This window comes from Euprymna scolopes, chromosome 36, assembly GCF_053919585.1.
Source record: "Euprymna scolopes isolate OS-2025 chromosome 36, ASM5391958v1, whole genome shotgun sequence".
In the NCBI taxonomy this organism is placed as follows: domain Eukaryota; kingdom Metazoa; phylum Mollusca; class Cephalopoda; order Sepiida; family Sepiolidae; genus Euprymna; species Euprymna scolopes.
The window spans coordinates 52,895,416-52,917,530 of NC_136517.1; the positions used below are offsets into that span (position 1 = coordinate 52,895,416).

The following is a 22,115-nucleotide window of genomic DNA, read 5'->3' on the forward strand; positions in this document are numbered from 1 at the left end:
CCAAAACCATATATGCTAGGTTTTCATTGTACATGACAGCCGATGAATACGGAACTTCTTCGTTTTTTTTTTAATGTATACACACAATGAAAACTACTTACGTTTTATTCAGAAACATTACTATCGTTTTAACAATTCTTGTGTTATCACGAAACAAAACCAGATATCTTGTAACGTTATCAAACATTACATTATTAGATAATAATAATTTATTACATTATTATCTTCGTGTTGAAACTAAATTATTTTTTAAATTTATTTATTGCGGACTATTATCCTCATCTTTTAGTTGTTGTTTCGCGACGTTTCAGCCAACTATTTCTCTGGCCTTCATCAGGTGGTAACCGCGACGAGATTGGAATTCCGACCCCCCTAACTGCATTCTTAGCAATTACTGCCATCCATAGTTGTTGTCGTCTCACCACGGTTTTTGGCTAAGTAATCCTCTGGCCGGCTTTGGGTAGGATTGAAACCGCTATCTTCAGAGAGTCGTGAAACAACTAAGAAAAGATGAGGATAATAGTCCACAATAAATAAAATTAATGGTACTAGTGCAGCGAGTGATCCGGACGTAAATAATAACGTTATTATTTTAAAAGCCATTCTTAACGTAGGGAGGGGAGGGTGTTTTGTACCTATTCTATACTTCAACTTTACAATTGAATAAAAAAAACATATAAAACTTTAATTAAACTTGGAAGTACGATTTAAAAAATAGCGCGGATCACTTCTGCACTAGCACCAAATTAATAAATAATACTCCATTATTAAATAATACTAGAATTCCAATCAAATAATATAAATATTTTTTTTTATTAAAATATTTGTTTTATTATTTGATAATACAAAAAGTTTTTTTTTTGGTAGGGGGTTGTTATAACACAAGAAGAGTTAAAACTAAATTATTTTTGCCTATTAAAATACTTTCTTATTTGATAATCCAAATGGCGTTTCCTGTTTTTTTTTTTGGGGGGGGGGTTTATTAACACAAGAAGTGTTAAAACTAAAGTAACTTTCTTTTTCTTTTTTATTTTTTTTTATAAATATATAGTTTCGTTTACGTGTCTGGACTCTGTCCCTACGTGCTGTTCGGTTGCGTTACTTAATCAACCGTATCCACTTCCGGTAGCTATTATATATGTATATATGTATGTATGTGTATATTTACTTTTATCAATATCGCTATATGATTGGCATAATCATTTGTGTCACTATCCCTGTTGCTACTATTATGAATATTATTATTATCGACATCTTTATTAGGGTTTTTTTTACCAAAATTTTTTATACTTATTACTAAATTTGTTACTATAATTACTAAATTATTATTATTATTATTATTATTATTATTATTATTATTATTATCATTATTATTATTATTATTATTAACATGATCATTGACTATACTATCATTAGAATTATTTTGCATTTATTATTATTATTATTATTATTATTATTATTATTAATTTTGTCATCTTTATCATCATCATAGCTTATTGACGGCCTTAATAAACTATGATTCTGCAACACTTAAAAATTATAATCATCAATCCTACACTTTTTTTAATAATGACATCGAATTTCTTTATAGAAAGATCTGTTTCATTCTGTCTAGACAATTTCCGGTCACAGCAATACGAGCTTTCACGGTTCCCCCCACCCCCCAGCTTGAAATCACTTTGTATTTTTAAGCCGATGATGAAGGTTCTCATTTTGGATTTCTCTCTTCTTACTATTAGGTCCCATTTAACTAGGGACAGTCTTCTCTTGGGACTAATGCACTGCCCGAAAACAAAAGCAATTTTCATTATTTCAGCTGTTTTGTAAACTTTCCAATCGGATTTTTGAAAACTTTCCAATCGGATTAAATGCATCGCCACGCTGGACTTATTTTGGAATACATTCTATCTAAAGAACTATTTTGCATTTTGGATCAATTCTAGAGGAGTTTCATTCAAGCTGAGATATTATGCGCGGTTTGATTTATATTAGTTTTTTACATATCCAATATTTTTCATTTTTTTTTATTTGGCAATTTATAACTACAACAAATTGCGGTTTCACTTAATGTCTTAACTAGCAAATTCTAGCATCGCTACAAATATAATTTGCTGATTTCTTTCTGTCCTCTGATGAAGAATAATAAGAATAGCATTCTTTGAAACTCCGCGGAATAAGGACTTTGTAAATTGTTTTTTGGAGTATTCAGTCGAACAATAAGTTTTGATTGTAAAGTTCAACTTACAGTTTTAATTTTCTTTCTCTTATATATATATGTATATATATATATATATATATATATATATATATATATATATATATATATATAATGAATGAATGATTTTGCGCGACGAAACAGGTGCTATCAAGAATTGTGCATGTCAATGTATTTGAAGAAATAAATAGACAATGCCAATTATTTGTATGTGCCCTGTAGTTACGCCGAGAGTCATAAATTAAAGGATTGGTATGAATAAAATGTGAAATATAATTGAATAAACATATTTCCCTTTATATGTATACTAGCAGGGAGACCCGACGTTGCTTGGAAGTAAATGATGACTAACGAATGTTACAAACTCCAATCGTCTTTCTTTCATCGGATTTTTTCGATTATCGATACTTGTCGAAGATATTCTGATACAAAAACTATCTAAGAACACTTCCAGGCACATAAATTACCTTCGTGTGAGATTTCATAAAAATCGACCCAGTCGTTTTCGAGTCCACACGGAACGAACACACGAAAACACGCAGACAAACACTTCCTTATATATATATATATATATATATATAAAATTAACTAATTTTTCCCGTGTGAGTTTGACCTTAATAGGATTAAAAATCAAGACATTACATTTGCATGAACATGGTGTGAGGTGTGCTATAGGCCTATTATCCTGACACTTCCTCGATACCCATATATTCCTATATTTTTTCCGGTGAGAGTTCACTGCCAAAATCGGTTAGAATCAATGGAAGTTGTAAAATCTTTTCTCTCTAATACACTCATCCTACTCATGCTCCCACTTAACACCGCTGAAAATCCATCCACAAGGAACAGTACGAATAAACACCGGTTTGGAATCGTAAAGGGTTATTTAAGCCATTTTTTTCTTTTTTCTCTCTCTTTCTTTCGCTCCCATAAAAAATATATATTACGGTCCGATTAACATTATCTTTTTTCCTTTTTGCTTAGAACGCACACTGCGGGACTACTCTGATTTTACTTCCGGTTTTGACAACTCTACCCGAGGAATCTGACTATGAGCTTTATTTATTACTGCTTCCCACTAAAAGTTATTATTAAATAAACAAACACTTCCTGAGTTACAATTTATTATTACAACGCAACGATATCGTGAAATTACTTGCGGTTCACTTTAAAAACAAAAACAAACAATAAAAAATTAATGAACGCGCTCAACGTCCGATTAAGATTAGATTGTTATGTTTTACATTTTTTTTTTACCGTAAGACGCACACTGCGAGACTACTCGGTTTTTACTTCTGGTTTTTACGACTCCAACCGAGGAATCTAACTATGAGCTTCACTTATTAGTGCTTTCAACTACACATTTTTTTTTATAAAATAAACACGCCATCTTTTACAAATTACTATTACAACGCTACGATATTGTGAAATTATTGCATTACACTTGAAATTCAAAAAAATAAACATAAACTGCGTGACTACTCGGTTTTTACTTCCGGTTTGGATTACTATAACTTAGTAATCTAACTATGACGAATTTATTATTTACATTTATTATTTACATTTATTAGTTAAATATTTATATCGGGAAATTACTTGCATTTCAATTGAAAAACAAAAACAAAATAAGGAACCCGATAAAGGTCCGATTAAGATCCGAAAAATATGATTGCTTTTTCTTTACTAAAGAAATCTGCACATATTTAAATTTAACATTTATGAATGTTTTTTCTTCATTAACGAAATTATATTTGCTATATATTTAGTTTAAACATACAAATTATGTTGCTTACGTTACGTTCGGAAAAGTCAGTTCAAACTAAAACACTCTTACACTGTTTTATATTGTTTTTAAATTATTTACCCAAAGTTAACACATTCGCCAGAGTCCGCGACGATTTGTCTTCTCCAAATCCATCCATAAACACTGTGTTCTTCGAGATGATTAAACATTTTTACATTAAATAAAAACACTAACAAATCAGACCATTACGTACTGCAAGACTACCACTTCTTTTTACATTTTCGCCTTGCTTTTTTTGTGGGGGGGGGAGAGTCCATTGCTGTACTAAAATTATAAGAACCATACATTTTCTCTTTTTATTAGACTTTTCCGTTACACCAAATTGAGCCACAGCAACGCGTGGCAGGGTACAGCTAGTATATATATATATATATATATATATATATATATATATATATATATATTGGTTACAGAAAGTTTTTAGATCGGACAGGTCATTGGTACCGTCGGTTTCAAACCCGATAATTAGGAAAAAAATTTTAATTTTTAAATTAATTTGGTTTCAATATTGAAGACACTTAACATAAAAAAATTTAATTGAAATTAGATTTTAAATTTAATATAGTCTAATTTTAAAGTTAATAAAAGCATCATCATCCGATAAATAAAAGGGGAGGTTCGGAAAACGAGAGTTAAACGTGAACTCGTGATGTATATATATTTCCACTTCCGGTTATAAAATAGATGAGTATTGCCTGAGGAGAGCTTCATATGAGTATCTAAAACGGTCCTAATTATCGGGTTTGAAACCGACGGCACCAATGGCTTATCCCATCTAAAAACTTTCTGTAAACAAAATATAAATACGTTCTTATTTTAGGATTTTCCTTATAATTGAGCACTCTGCTGGATTTCTTAAAAAAAAAAAGACTCATTATATATATATATATATATAAATACCCGTTCACATACACCTCTCACGATAAACTAGAACTAAATAGAATCGAGCAATTGCATCGACAACGGACAACGCCAGACCCAAAGTGGGTTTCGATGTACTGCATCTCATCAGTGACGTGTTCCGACATAGGCGCGAACCCAGGTCGTCGCACTCATAAAGTGTGCAATACTGACGCCCTAACCATATGGGCCACGGCGCAATCTATTGGCTATGCCTCGATTTTTAATTCTTATATTTTTATCCAGTTCTACATTCTACGATGTGACAAGCAACGCGTCATATATAACTAAGATAGTTCTGGGTTCTAGCTTTATCGTGAGAGGTGTATGTGAACGGGTATTTATATATCTATCTATAATCTCCTCTTAATTTCTAATATATCTATCTTCTATCTATCTATATCTATATCTATCTATCTATCTATCTATCTATATCTATATCTATCTATCTATCTATCTATCTATATCTATCTATCTATATCTTTCTTCTATATCTTCTATATCTATCTTCTATCTATATATCTATAAAAACAGAGATGTGTGTGCCACAGACGATTTCTGATTGGTTAATCCAATAATCACATCTCCTACAAAACTATGGTTCGTAGGCTCTTAACTTTACCATAAAATATTATGGCTTTATTTATTGTCCATCTTGGAAGGGTTTAATTTTTTCCTAACTTGCGATTTACAAATTACAAAAATACGAAACTAACTTACAATCTAACAATCGAACCTCCGACATCACGGCCGCCATTATGAAACTAAACTAAAAAAAAAAAAAACGCGCGTCCACTCGTGGTCTTTACATTTCGGGTTTGGGTACTTGTGCAGTTTTCCATTGACATTAAAAAATGGAAATATTTAAAAAAATATATATATTGTACGTACTCGTCATGGGATAAAGTTTTCCTACAGAAAAAATCACGTAATTTCATCAAAAGAAAAAAGAAAAAAAATCAACGCTACAAGCGAAATTAAACAGAAAGTTCAAATAGGGGGATTTCCCTTTTTTTTTTATAGTGAGGCCAAATTTCGCGAATTTGGCCTTTTTTTAAAGCAGTTTGGCCTTCAAAATTTCTGTTTGGCCATTTTCTTCACCGATGAAATAAAAAAAGCAAATAAAAACAACGCAATGAAACTTTTAAAAATACGGCAAACTTTTGTTGTTCTTGTTTGTTTTTTTTTTGGTAATTTTCCTTAATTTTTTATTTTTTCAAGATAATACTATTAAATGGACACTATTATGCCAAATTAGCCCCCCCCCCAAAAAAAATGCACAAAAATTCGAGATTTAAGGTTTTGACGAGATAATTTAGCGAATTGTCCGGACTATTGCGAGATAACCATCCATTAGTTTTTCCTGAAATTTTGCCACAAATTGTATTTCATTACATAGATGTGCATAGTAACAACATTTTTTTGCCGAAAATTCCCGTTGCGTCTCCAGATTTAATCGGTGAAGAAAAAGGCCAAACAGAAATTTTGAAGGCCAAACTGCTTTAAAAATAAGGCCAAATTCGCAAAATTTGGCCTCGCTATCAAAAAAAAAAGGGAACTCCCCCTACTTGAACTTTCTGTTTGGTTAAGAATCAAGATGGCTGAATTATTAATTACTCGCTTATAAGACTATCATTACACAAAAAAAAAATATAGATCTATTTTTGGGTAAAGTTCCCCCGGGTTTTCCTTTCACTTGAGTAAATAATGGTCTTTTGTTATATATATGGCGTACTATTATCCTTATATATATGATGTTTATGTTTATATATATGTATAAGTGATAGTGTCTGTGTGTGTCTGTGCGTCTGTGTGCATTTCCCTACGCTAAAACTGTCAATTTTAAGCCTACAGATTCGAAATTTGATATACAGGGTACTGAGATTTGGGAAAATCGATGTGATAGGTTTTCGACAGAAATTTGGCGATTAAGTGGTCAATATTCAACAATTAGACCTTTGAGAACTCTACCAAACTCCTCCTACAATTTAAGGTCTGAACACGTGATATTTTATATATAGATTCCTTGGACATGGATCTAACTTATTAACTTTACTTGATCCCTAAACAATAAATGTTAAGAGGTCATAATAGGGGTCAAAGTTTAAAAAAATTGACCGTTTTTTTTTCTCAGCATACACTTCAAAACACCTGGGCAACGCCGGGCACCGATTGCTAGTATATCTATAAAAACAGAGATGTGTGTGCCACAGACGAGTTCTGATTGGTTAATCCAATAATCACATCTCCTAAAAAACTATGGTTCCTACGCTCTTACCTTTACCATAAAATATTATGGCTTTATTTATGGTCCATCTTGGAAGGGTTTAATTTTTTCATCACTTGTTATTTACAAATTAAAAAAATACGAAACTTACACAATCTGACGATCCAACCTACGACATCATTGCCGCCATTCTAGCTGCAGACACGTACACACAACACGAAAACAATGTTTTGAAAATCTAGCAAAAATTAATTTTCCTGAAATGTTTCAATATTTAAAAATAAATTATGCCGGCTGATAAAATTTTAAAACTTTTTTTTAAAAGCTAGAAAGATAAAATTTAAAAATACTTATTTTTATATAAAAGGCGCGTTCACTCGTGGTCTTTTGATTTCAGGTTTGTATTACTGTACACATAGATTCGAAAAAGTTGTCAAAAAACAAATATATAACAAATAAATGTTATCAAAGCAAGATAAGTTACTTTTCTACCAAACTGGATATATTTTTCGTGTTTTTATTCAATGTAACATATTTATTCAGCTCGAAAAACGGGTTTGTATTACTGTACACATAGATTCGAAGAAGTTGATAAGATACGAACAATATGCATAATATGAACACAGCACGAAAACACGCGCACACACGCACACACACTCACGTCCACTACCGTCCTTGGCTACGTCACATTGTTATGGCAACACGATAAATACACAGTAAATTGGATTTTCTTCGTTTCTACGCAAATATTACGCAAATATAAATCATATAGAATATCTGTATGAATATAATTACACGTAGTAGTTAAATAAAGATGATCATCGTATAAGAGAACCGAAAAAAAAACACTAATAGGGAATTAATTACAAACGATAAAAATATCCACATTAGCTAGATCTTTTGTAGATGAATGCAATTCCACGACTCATAAATAACAAAGTTGTATTTTCTTTTTAAATAAATAGAAAAAAGGGGTGTTGATAAGACTATCAATACACACAAAAAAATATAGATTTATTTTTGGGTAAAGTTCCCCCGGGTTTTCCTTTCACTTCAGTAAATAATGGTCTTTTGTTATATATATGGCGTACTATTATCCTTATATATATGATGTTTATGTTTATATATATATATATATATATATATATATATATATATATATATATATATATATATATATATAAGTGATAGTGTCTGTGTGTGTCTGTGCGTCTGTGTGCATTTCCCTACGCTAAAACTCTGTCAATTTTAAGCCTACAGATTCGAAATTTGATATACAGGGTACTGAGATTTGGGAAAATCGATGTGATAGGTTTACGACAGAAATTTGGCGATAAACTGGTCAATATTCATCGATTTGACCTTTGAGAACTCTACCAAACTCCTCCTACAATTTTGGGTCTAAACACGTGATATTTTAGATATAGATTCCTTGGACATGGATCTAACTTATTAACTTTACTTGATCCCTAAACAATAAATGTTAAGAGGTCATAATAGGGGTCAAAGTTTAAAAAAATTGACCGTTTTTTTTTCTCAGCATACACTTCAAAACACCTGGGCAACGCCGGGCACCGATTGCTAGTATATATATATATATATATATATATATATATATATATATATATATATATATATATATATATATATATATATATATATATAAACAAACCGCGCATATAAGCTCGCCTGAAATCTGGCTTAAATTTCCAGTGGCCTGTTGACATCGAAACATCATAATTCGAACCTGCATAGTCCTCTCCCGCTATCAATGTGTAGATAACAAAGGGTTCTGTTACCTGAGAAATGATAGACCTCTCCTTGGAAGGTGTGTATTCGTAACCGTTAATACAGTTAAGCGAGTCGATCAACGATGCGTTCTCAGCCTCGTTATAAACTTTGATGTTACAGGTTTCGTATGTCACATGGCCGATGCTAGTGTACGTCGTAAAATTCTCCAGCTGGACATCGGTCAAGTTTTTACATTTGAAATCTACATGCGGACCTAGAAGAGAGAAACAAATAATAAGAAAAAATATACAAAAGAAAACTCACTATTCTAAAATAAACACAAGAATAAAAGCAAGTAATATAAACAAGCAACCCTCATCTCAAAAATTCAGAACTGTAATAAAGAGAAATGTGATTTTAAAATTAGAAACTATCAAGATAATAAAAAAAAAAGCCCAGAAAACAGGCTTGCCTTTTTTCTGTTGTTCTTGGCCTTCGGGCCGGGATCAAAGTGTAGTATCTGTTCCGGCAGATACTGCAAGCAAAGACCATATGTGGGGGCGACCCCACATATAAGACCTTGGTTAATGTAGGGGCAACCCTTCATACCAATTGTCACTATCCAGCTCCCATTTCCCACTCATCGGGAGCTGGTCCCCTTTTCCCTCCCCCCTCCCTCTCTCTCCACATTAAAAAACGGCCTTGTGCCTAATTTGCTCAGTGGGGAAGCAAATAAATACTTCTTGGCCTTCGTAGTATCTGTTCCGGCAGATACTGCAAGCAAAGAACATTATAAGACCTTGGTCAATGTAGGGGCAACCCTTCATACCAATTGTCAGTATCCAGCTCCCCTACTCCCCGGGGAGTTGGTCCCCATTTCCCCATTCACTCCTCACATTAAAAATCGGCCTTGTGCCTAATTTGCTCGGTGGGGGAGCAAATAAATACCTTGCCTTTTTTCTGTTTTCTTGGCCTTCGGATCAAAGTGTAGTATATGTTCTGCAGATGCTGGACTTAAGATAATTTGTACCAGTCAATGAAGGGGAAACCCACTATACTGGGACAATTATTATTTTTGGGCACAACCAGAGTGCCCCCTTTTTACCCTACATTTAGGGGAGCTGGTTTTTACCCCACATTAAAAACGGCCTTGTGCCTAATTTGCTTTGGTGGGAAAGCAAATAAATACAACAAAAAAAGCCCACTATACTTGATAGCGCAATTAAAGAAAAAAGAAAAATTGACTATGAAAATTATAAATATTATTGATCCAACAAAAATTCAAACATGGAATTATAAGTGCATTTTCATCATCAATTTTTTCTGTTCTTATTTCTCTCTCTCTCTCTCTCTCTCTCTCTCTCTCTCGCTATATATATATATATATATATATATATATATATATATATATATATATATATAATTATTTTTATACATACAGACCCTAGTGTTTCTATACTTTCGCAATCATCAATGCAGAAAGTGACATTTCCTACTGGTTGGGAGATTCGAACCCAGCTACGAAGTCACCTGTTTCAGATTTAAAATAGAGTAGCTGAAATTGAAAAAATACAACGATGCTGATACGACCCACTGGTTTGTTAATTTGCAAGATGTCACCTCACCGGTGTTTGTAATTGCAATAAAAGTACACATTGCTGAAGTACTATTAAGTACTTCATTATTATTATTACTGTTAAGCAATATTAATCCTGCTTAGACCAATTATATAGAGAGAAGCAAATGAATTGAAAAGTACAAAAGACCAAATAAATAAATATATAAAATTAAATATATAAATAAATAAATAAAATAAATAAATAATATAAATAAAATAAAATAAATAAATAAATAAATGAAATAAAATAAATAAATAATATAAATAAAATAAAATAAATAAATATATAAATAAAATAAAATAAATAAATAAATAAAATAAATAAATAATATAAATAAAATAAAATAAATAAATATATAAATAAAATAAAATAAATAAATAAATAAAATAAATAAATAATATAAGTAAAATAAAATAAATAAATATATAAATAAAATAAAATTGAATAAATAAATAAATAAAATAAAATAAATAATATAAATAAAATAACATCCTTGGTTGAATAATATTTCGCCCTTTTTATTCGCAGAACTTCATCAAAGCTTTATAAAGTTCTTAGAATAAAAGGGACAAAATACTTTTTAAATCCCAATGATGGAATTTTTTTTAATTCCCTGCCCGTTAGCAAATACGCTAACCACTTTACCAAATGGACCAGTAGGAAAGCTGAACCAGCTTACCCCAAAGCCGAAGTTTCTAAGGAACATCAAGCTCACACGCAGCCCCCAAAGTCGCCTCCTACATCCCGGTCAGGGGAGATGACGCGTTAGTTTTTTGCAGTTATTGCAGGGAAATGTCGACGTCCTCCTACATGCAGCCTAGTCCCAAATGTTATCTGGTACTGACATGACTCAGCGTTGCTTAATTCGTTGATCTAATGAGAACCGGTGTGCTAACGTGAGTATGCCGCATATGGATTATGTCGTATGTGGACTGGTAAGAGAAGAGGTTTGATTATTTTATTATTATTTTAGAATAATAATATTAAACTATTACACATTGAAAAGAATCGGTTCATTGAACGCGAGCAATCGACACAATCTTCTGTCATTATATGAGTCAATCAACGTTTGTTTCCACACGAATTTCCCCATATAATTTCATCACACAAAACACATGCTAAAGTACACATTAGTACTAGAATTGAGCAGCGTTTAAAAAAATGTTTGAATTGTTCTAATTCGGTGTAATTTGGAATAAAAAGAGCAAGTTAACCATCTCCCATTTAAGCTATCAATGTTTTTCTGTCGCCGCTCTCAGTCTGTGTTAAATCAACCACTCGCTAATATTTATTAATGTCTCTGTGAACATTTAGAGAAAGAGTGATTAATTTTTTTGCGCTGTTGACGACGACAACGACACGACAACATTCAATATGATGACACCAGATTTAGCTGATATCATACAAAATAGTTGTGAATGGCGAAGGAGGATGGAAAAAAAGAAGAGAGTACTAAGCAGGGCTCCACTGGAAGAGTGCAAAAAGTTGTCGTTAAAATTCCGGGGAAGACCCATGCATGTTGCAAGCGATAAATCAATGGTAAACAGTTGTTACAATAATGTAAAATAACTTGCAATGGTTATTGTAAATTACTAGAAATCTAGATATGCTTGTCGTCAAACTCCATGGAACACCATAGTTTATTATTAGTGAACAATCACTGATGATAACTCGTATAAAACTTCCTGTTGAATAATAATAATAATAATAATAATAATAATAATAATAATAATAATAATAATAATAATAATTCTGAGAAAGTGCCAAGCCGGATACAAGTTCTCCAATACAGAGAAAAAAATGAACCACCTGATGTACATGGACGATTTGAAACTTTTTGCAAGGAGCTAGAGATACTAATTAACACTACCAGGATCTTCAGCCAAGATATCCAAATGGAATTTTGAATGGAAAAGTGCGCACAACTAGTTATAAGAAAGGGAAAACTGGAAACGACAGAAGGCATGGAACTACCCAACGAAACAGAAATGAGGGCACTAGGGGAACAAGACGACTATAGATACTTGGGAATTGTGGAAATGGACACCATCAGAGCAACAGAAATGAAAGAGAAAATTAGAAAGGAATACCTCAGGAGAACAAGAAAACTCCTGGAAACGAAATTATATAGCAGAAACCTAATAAAAGGTATAAATACATGGGCAGTATCACTAGTAAGATACTCTGGACTGTTTATAGGGTGGACAAAAGAAGAACTGAGACAACTCAACCAGAAAACCAGGAAACTCGTGACCATGCATAATGCACTACACCCAAAGGACGATATTGACAGACTCTACGTGAAAAAGAAAGATGGCGGGCGAGAACTGATCTGTATAGAAGACTGTGTGAAGGGCACACAAAAAAAAGAACTAGAAAAATACATAATGCAAAACACACAAAAAATACATAATACAAAACACTGAAATGATAATTATGGCAGCGAGAGACACTGAAAAAAACCCCAACAAAACAGAAAACAGAGACAAATGACAAAACGAGAAAAGAGAAATGGGAAGAGAAACAACTCCACGGAAGATTCATAAGAACGACAAAAGATGAGAATAACGAAAACACCTGGACATGGATGCGAAAAGGACATATAAACCGAGAAACTGAATCTCTAATAACTGCAGCACAAGATAACTCGATAAGAACCAACCATATCAAAGCAAGGATCGATAAAACACAAGAAAACAGCAAATGCAGACTATGTGGACAAAGAGACGAAACGATAAACCATATTGTAAGTGAATGCAGCAAACTGGCCTAAAAGGAATACAAAAACAGGCATGACCAAGTGAGGAGGGCGGTGCACTGGGAATTGTGTAAACGACTGCATTTTGAGCGTACAGACAAAAGGCACAAGCATAAACCTGCAACAGCACTCGAAAACGAGAACCACAAAATTCTATGAGACATGGGCATACAGACGGACAAACCCATCCAAGCAAGAAGACCAGATGTCGTAATAATTAACAAGAAAGAAAAATCCTGTCAAATCGTAGACTTTGCTGTCCCAGCTGACCACAGGTTGAGTATGAAAGAAAAGAAGAAACGAAGCAAATACACAGAGCTAGCCAGAGAGTTAAAAGGGATTTGGATGATGAAGAAAATCAAAATAGTACCAATAATAGTAGGAGCACTAGGAACAATTCCGAAAAACTTTGAAAAAAGAATGGCAGAAATTGGAATCAGAGGAATAACTGCAAAAGTACAACGACTAACGATAATGCAAACAACTGAAATATTAAGGAAAACCCTAGAATGCGGAGAATAATACAAGAAGACAATATAACGAATAAGCGTTACAGGGAATGAAGAACACCGAAGCTGCATATCTACAAGTTCTACATCACCATCATGCATCCCCCATTGTTTCATTACCGTTCCCCCCCCAAAAAAAAAGTGATACCAGAGGGCAGAGAAGGGTCAATAGGGACTGAGAGACCGAGGAGCGAGCGCTAACCAGACTTGGCTGGACAAGCGCAAAAAGAACTGGGACCTTGGGGAGGCTTAGTGCCACTCAAATTCCAGTATAAACCAATGGCCACTACCTGCTAGAAATCAATGGTAAGCGGCTGTTGCGATGATGCAAATTCATTTGCAAATGCTATCGAAGGAGGTGGAGACAGCTGGACTTCTGGGGAGACTTGTTGTCACTCAGCTTCCAGAGAACACCACAGGTTTCCAATTAGATCGTTTGTTGACTTGTGTGAAAGCTCCATGTGAGCCAATAATAATAATAATAATAATAATAATAATAATAATAATAATAATAATAATAATAATATTATTATTATTATTATTATTATTATTATTAAGTGTTAAGACATTATGTTGAACAAAGATGGCGGTGAAGAATCAGTGCAGTTCCGATCTTGAGTGTTAAGTAATTCTTAGTAACAAAGATGGCGGCGAAGAATCAAATGCAGGTTCATGATAGAGACGACGGCAAACTGATTGAATCCAAAATTCGACAATTTTTATGGTAACTTTGGAAGCTTCTGATTGGTTGGTTATTATAACTTGTGGTTATAAAAATGATCGTTGAAATCATTCGTGGCATACTCCATTAGGAATCAAAAACAGTTTAACAGCTATTATTCTGGTTTTGTTTACTAACGTCTTCCTGAAAAGAGATAGGATTCATTCTCAGAGGACTTTCCCTCAACCCCGGTTCCAAACCAGGAACTTCAAAAATCAAGGGTTTCCCTAAGGATGTTGGTGGTACCTACAATAGTAAAGGTCTGAAGGCCGCCTAAAACATCGGGGATTCGTATTTTATTTTCAAATGTCCCCCTAGACGAGTTGATACTACACCTAGCGTATCAACTATGATCGGGATTATTTGTGCTTTAACTCCGTGTATACTCCTTATCTCCAAGGCCAATGGAGCATAATTGCCCCACTTTTCGTTTTCCTTCTCTTTCATGTTCTTGTCCCATAATACTGAGAAGACTAAAGTTTGCCACTTTTTTGAGACCTTGTCAATGACGACCAAATCCGGACGATTATGTTCCAATTGCTTAATCGTTATGACACTTTTGTCCCACCATACCTCTACATTGCCATCCTAAAATCCAAATACCAATGGTCATTGCCAGCACAGAGGTCAACGGTAGGCAGCTGTTGCAATAACACAAATAAATTTGCAAAGGTTTTCGAAAGAGGTGGAGAATACTGGAAATCTGGGGAGACTTCTTGTCACCCAGACTCTAGGGAATACCACCAGTTGTTGCCAGTGAGTAATCTGATGATGGCCTGTGTGAGATAATAATAATAATAATAATAATAATAATAATAATAATAATAACAACAATGTTAATGACAATAATAATGATAATGATACTACTACTACTAATAGTAATAATACAAATGATAATAATAATGATGGTTATGATACTACTGTTACTACTACTACTTCTAATAATAATAATAATAATAATAATAATAATATAAAAGTAAAGAGACAACATTTTTACTGTTACAAGAAGAATGTTTTAACAGATATATCACAGTTTTTGAATATTTGGATAGAAACGAAGTAGAATAAATAGCGTAGTTGTAATGGCCGTGACCAACCGGGCACTTGTATGTTTAATAGATTTTCCCCATTATAGTTTTATTTGAGTGAAAACGTGACTGATACCCCCCCCCTCTTCCACCTACATAATTGATCTGTGACTTGATAGCTTGACAAAAGTGCAGGGTGGAACGATAAAATTGTCGCCCTAAAGCAAACAACACAACAGCTTTATTTTAAATATCTTATTTTAAAAAATCAATTCGGGTAACTTGATTATGTAGTAGAGCTGACATCTACTCAATGCAGCCGCCTTCAGCCTCAATCACCGCCTCAATACGGGTCCGGAACTAGGAGCATGCCTTCTCCACAAGCACCGGCGAGAATTCGACGAATTCTTAGCGGATGGCTGCTATCAGGCTGGCTTTGGTGTTGTAGGAGGTCATGTTGGTGATGTTCTCGACGCATGACCAAACGAAGTAGTCCAGCGGGTTCAGGCCGAGGTAGGAGAGGGGGGGTCAATAAGAGAAGGGTACAAAGTCGTAGCACTCCTTTCGCTCTTGGGATTTTTACACAACTAGTAGATGGTCTGCAACAAAAAACATAACGGGTTTTCATCAAACAGAAATGAAATTTTTTTTTTTTTTTTACATGGGTTCACCACTTATCAAGGCCCGAAGGCCACTCAGGGATAAGGGTTATTGCGTGTACAGTAATCAATGAGATAGTATTGTAGTAATCATTAGTATTGGGTGTTTAGTTAGAGTGTCTTACTTAAGGGGGCGGTTTGTCAGGAGTTTGTTTATGTTGGACTTGAAGATGTCCAAGTTGTAGTCAGGTGGGAAACAGGCAAGCGGCACAGAGTTCCACAGGCGTGCAGTTCTAAGAAAGAAGCTTTGCTCATGGAATCTACGTTTGGATTTAGGCACAGATAAAGAGTGGGGAAAATTATTGACAGTAGTTTCAGCCAGACGGGTGTTTCTCATGAAAGATTGGCGAGGAGGGACGAGGGATTGGAGCTCAGACGAGCACCTGCCATGGAAATAACGATAAAACAAAGACAGGCTCACAACGTCTCTTCTGTGGGAGAGAGGTTGCAGGGAAGAGAAAAGGGCATCCCCCACTAAACCACGAAGTCTATTTTGTACTTTGTCAAGGCAGGATAGGCTGTTTTTAGCAGCTCCTGTCCAGATGTGGCAGCAGTAGTCCATCCTTGAACGTACTTGGCTTTTATACAGATAGAGAATTGCATCAGTAGTGAGATATCTTCTGGAGCAGTAGAAGGATCCCACCATTTTCCCAGCATCCCTGGCAACAGATTTGATGTACATCTTCCATTTCAGATCAGGAGTAAAGGTCGAACCCAGAAGCTTGTCAAAACATGGAGCCTCCCCAAGACGAGAGTCATCCATTTCAATTGATGCCAGATGGGGATCAGAGCGTTGATGATGTAAAGATAGAAGCTTGGTTTTGGATGCATTAAAAGTGACCAGCCACCTCTTCCCCCATTGTACCACGCGCTCAAGATCAGAGGAGAGAGAATTAGAGAGAACTTTGTCATTTACACCCTTTGATGTGTTGCCATAGATGGTCATGTCATCAGCATAGATGTCAACGAATGATTTAAGTATGTGTTTAGGGAGGTCATTGATGTAGATCAGGAAGAGAGTTGGGCCCAGGATTGACCCCTGGGGGACTCCAGCATTAATACTGTGGGCCTCTGATTTTTGTCCATCAACAACTACTCTTATGAGCCTATCTGAGAGAAATGATTTAATGATTGAGAAAACATTTCCAGTAATACCGTAGCTGGAAATCTTGTGAAGTAGACCCTTATGCCATACCTTATCGAAGGCCTTCGATATGTTAAGAGCAATTGCCCTAGAAAGGAAGCCTTTGTCAAGAGATTCACTAATTCTATGTGATATAACCGTTAGCACATCTGCTATAGATCTTGCAGAGCAGAAACCATATTGCATGTCACTAAGAAGGTTGTTCCTGTTGAGGTGGTTGACTACTTCTTTATTTAATATGGATTCCAACAACTTACTCATGACACACAGGAGACTTATTGGTCTGTACTGAGAGGGAGATGACTTTTCACCTGAATTCTTAAATACAGGGAATGCTGATGAGGTTTTCCAGGGTGTTGGAAAGCATTTCTCCTTAAGGCAACGCTTAAACAGTTTTGTAAGTATGGGGGCAAGTTCTGGTTGGAGCTTTTTCAGCACTATAACTGGAATGCCGTCAGGGCCAGTTGCTTTACTGGAATCAAGGTTCTTGATTAGCTTGGCGACCTCACGCACAGATATTTGTATATTGTATAGCGTGTTGTCTGTTATAGGAGGAAATATGGGGAGTTGATGGCCTTCGTCGCATAGGGTAGAATTAGCTGCAAAGTTCTTGGCAAATAGTCTGGCCTTGTCTGATCCTGACGAGATGACCTCAGGTCCATTGATGATAGTTGGGATAGAACGCACACTTCTGTTCAAGATCCTTTTTTGCTATTTGCCAGAACTGGTGGGAACCAAGCCACTGCTCAGCTACTTTGGATTTAACAGACTGAGCATATAGCTCTCTTGCATGTTTTATTACTCTTTTACAGTGGTTGCTGGCAGTCCTGAAAGCAGCTTTAGTCTCAGTACATCTATTACGTTGGTAGCTATGGAAAAAGTGATTTCTGTGCGCGATGGCAGCAGCACATTCAGGGGATAACCATGGCTGGCTGTTGGGTTTTTGTTGGAATTTTTTGGATGGTATGAATCGATCTATGCTTACAATTAACCATTCGGTCAGGTTTGATACTATAGAGGACACATCCTTTTTAAACATGGAATGCAGAGGTAGGTCAGATATGAATGTACGGAAGCTGTCCCAGTCAGCCATAGAGTATCGATATACAGTACGGTGGAGAGGTACGTCTGAAGACTTATAACATTTCATTTTTATCAACTGCTACGACGGAGTGGTCAGAGGATCCCAGAGGAGATAGAACAGAACATGAACACAGCTCTGGGGGTGTTGTGAGGAAAAGGTCCAGAAGGCTTGCATATTGACTGGGTGTATCGAGCACACGGGTGGGTTCGTGAACAATCTGAGTGAGGTCATAGGCAATGGCAAAATCATGACAAAACCTCCCCCTCGTCATCGGTTTTATTTGAGTGGGTCAGCCATTCCACATTATGGACATTGAAGTCATTGCAAATGTGAATGTTAGCCGAAGGATGAGCAGACAGAATATGGTCAATTTTCTCAGATATGCTCTTAAAGATAGTAACCCCACTGCTGTGGGGGCGATAGAGGGCAAATATAAATGCAGTGGTGTAAGCTAGTGCAACCCGGAAGCACATATAAGGTAAATTAGGATCTTCTCTGGAGATATCCCTACCACATGGAAAGCCATCTTTGATGTGGGCACATATTCCATGTCCATGGCGATCTTGGGGGTCAGATTTAGATGTTAAGTTGGAGTATCCTTCAATTATGAATTCGTCTAGAGAAGTGGTTGGCCCTATGCCAGTTTCACTTAGAAAGACTATGTCCGGTTTCGTCTCCTGTAATTGTGTTTCAACCTCTGGAAGGTTGGAACGTAGACCTCTATTGTTGGAGAAGGAGACCTGGTAGTAGGGGTCTACGTTGGAGGATGGGGTTCTAGGTTTATTTGTGTTTCTTTTTTGGAGATTTGTCCTGATTGTTGAGGTTTTGGGGTTTGTGGAGCAGGTCGGTAGACTTGGTTGGAGCAGGACAGAGAGGGAAAGTAAAAGAGAAAAAAGACAAGAAATTTTTTTTTGTGGCACATGATAAAGGTAAAGCCGTAACAATTACCCACGAGTATGGCATCGAGAGGCCCTACCAGAAAGTACTGTATGGTTCAGAATCCATTCACCAAATGGCATTACAGCAGCCCCGGTACTTTGTACCTGCTGATAGGACAGCCTCCTTAGTGGTTAATCCAAGGTTCGGGCCCCTGACTATCAGGCGGGTAACGTCAGTCCAGATGAAACGTTTACCTCCAGCACCCTTACTAGTGACATGACCACAAGGATAGACATAGAAACAGAAATTTTCCGACATCTCAGGGTACTCTTTACAAAGTACTACCGACCTGGAAAGCAGCTTTTTCTTCACCCTTTGTTAGAAAAATCATTCATTGGAAATGAGGACTAAAGGACAAAAAAGGAGAAGCGAGAGTTACTGGAGCTGCCGATAACACATCCACATGCAGTATCTACTCTCCATTGAAAAAAAAAAAATCAAAAATAAAATAAATAAACTAAACTAAACTAAAGGTGAGAAGGACTTATTAATATCTACTTAGTATAAGTCCATTGCCCCATTCATGGACTAGGATAGTACTTGAAGATAGTCTCCCCTCCCATGTTAGTGCACGGATACTTTTTGCCTTTATCTAGGTCGAGCTGGGATGTTAAACCGTTCCAGCTCCACCCCATAATAAATATGCTATAATGGAACTTTTATCAAATTGAAAAAGTCTGGTTATTTTTAACTCGTTTAAAAAGCTGGTTAAGAAGTAATACATTTAGGGTTATGTATTAACTTTAGCTAGAAGTAATGCATGGAATCATGTCGTTTTTATAGGGTGACCATTTCATTGTCCCAACCATCATTTAAATTGGTCTGTCACTTTTTTTTTACATGGGGATCGCCACTTATCAAGGCCCGTAAGCCACTCAGGGATAAGGGTTATTTTGTGTACAATAATCAATGGGATAATATCGTAGTAATAGTTGGTATTGGGGATTTGATAAAGTGTCTTACTTAAGGGGGCGATTAATCAGGAATTTGTTTATGTTGGACTTGAAGACGTCCAAGTTGTAGTCAGGTGGGAAACAGGCAAACGGAAGAGAATTCCACAGGCGTGCACTTCTCAGAAAAAAGCTTTGTTCATGGAATCTACGTTTTGATTTAGACACAGATAAAGAGTGGGGGAAATTACTGACAGTGGTTTTAGCTAGACGGGTGTTTATCATGAAGGATTGGCGAGGGGGGACCAGAGATTGGAGCTCGGACGAGCATTGCCATGGAAATAACGATAAAAAAAGACAGGCTCGCAACGTCTCTACTGTGGGAGAGAGGTTGCTGGGAAAAATCAATAAAATATTTGAGTCAATGTCAGTGACCCACTGAGGTTTGATGGTGCTTCGATGATGTCGGGAACCAACTCCTCGGTTGTAGGGCTTAAAGATCGTGGCCGCCGTAAAGAGAACGCCGGTGAACTACATCTCGTGCATCTGCTGATCTCATAGAATATGGTCGATCGATACCTCCGTTCAGTCTCAAGAGACAGTAGATACCCCCTGTAAGGGTAGCTGCGCGTGTAATTGTGAGCAAGAGTTGCGAAATCTCTTACCACACCTCTCTTGAATCGGCACTGCTTGAGTCCAGTGGCAAGCAGTGCGAGACGATTGGAAATAATGCCGAGATAAGCAGAGGGCACATACAGCATCTGGAATTCCTAAATGTTTACCCATTTTAGTACTGATCAGGTTCAACGTTGCTTAACTTCCGCGATCTAACGGGAATCGGTGTGTCAACGTGATTATGCCCTATAGAATATAGTACTAGGAGATAAACGACAATTTGGAAGAGTTGTCATGCTCTGTTTAATACTTAAAGATGCCTTGTGTAGCATTGTCCTAAACTGCCTAGAATATTACAAAAATAATCCAAAAGTGTATGTATTTTCTTTTCCAAAAGATGAATACCTTTGGACATATGCAATTAAAAAGGCGATTTTTTTTCGCCGCGTAAATATAGTAAAGTAAGATATTTTTATATTTTTCACAAGTGTACTTAATTCTTCTTATATTTTTTTTTTAGAAGTGCGTTTAATTAAAACTTAATTCAAGTAATTTCAACGCCGTAATTCATAACATTGTGAAAATAAATTAAGCAAGCAATTTGTATACAGTTGCAAATGCGGTAATGAATACTAGAGGCGCTATGAACAACATCGAAAACTTTGAAGAAAAAAAGAATGGGAGAGATTGGAATCAGAGGGCTGGCTGAAGAAGATACAACGGATAACAATAATGAAAACAGCTGAGATATTAAGGAAACCCCTTGAATGCAGAGACTACATTGCATTTTTAACCTATTATTCATATCAATATTCATAATAATCTATTATCTCAACAGATACACGAAACGTGATTTTCCCAACTATAGGTGGCAATAAATATATGTGACGTCGACAAAAAGAAAGGAACACAATACAAATGAAAGTTGTTAAAAAGAAACTTGTATTGATAGGAAAGAGAAGGAAGAAAAAATGTTTTCTTGCAAAAACAGTCGCGTTTTGCGGAACTTATCTAATGATTCGTCCTTTTAACGATGTTCGTTTCCTGTGAAGTTTCGCCGGGTTTAGGTAAAAAAAAAAAGGAAACCTTGAATTCTTTGGTGTTGCAATTTCTGTCGAAATTCCTCACACATGTCTGGTATGAATGACCGAGAAAGCTGACACACGTGTGCTCCTTGAGACCCCAACAAGCAAAAGAGGTAGAGAATTCGAAATAACCGCTCTCGAGGGGTTGGGAGGAATCTAGAAGGGAAACCTGCGATTGGGTGTTTTT

At 35.6% G+C, this 22,115-nt stretch overlaps 1 protein-coding gene across 3 annotated transcripts in view; it reads right to left on the reverse strand.

The window, feature by feature from the left end:
• LOC145260482 (organic cation transporter protein-like) overlaps window positions 1-22,115 on the reverse strand; it is a 127,807-nt gene that overhangs the window by 71,092 nt on the left and 34,600 nt on the right. For all 3 annotated transcript variants that reach the window (XM_080118589.1, XM_080118590.1, XM_080118591.1), the window contains one exon: window positions 8,946-9,151. In XM_080118589.1, coding sequence (XP_079974715.1) covers window positions 8,946-9,151 — 206 coding nt within the window. The remainder of the gene's footprint in view (window positions 1-8,945; window positions 9,152-22,115) is intronic.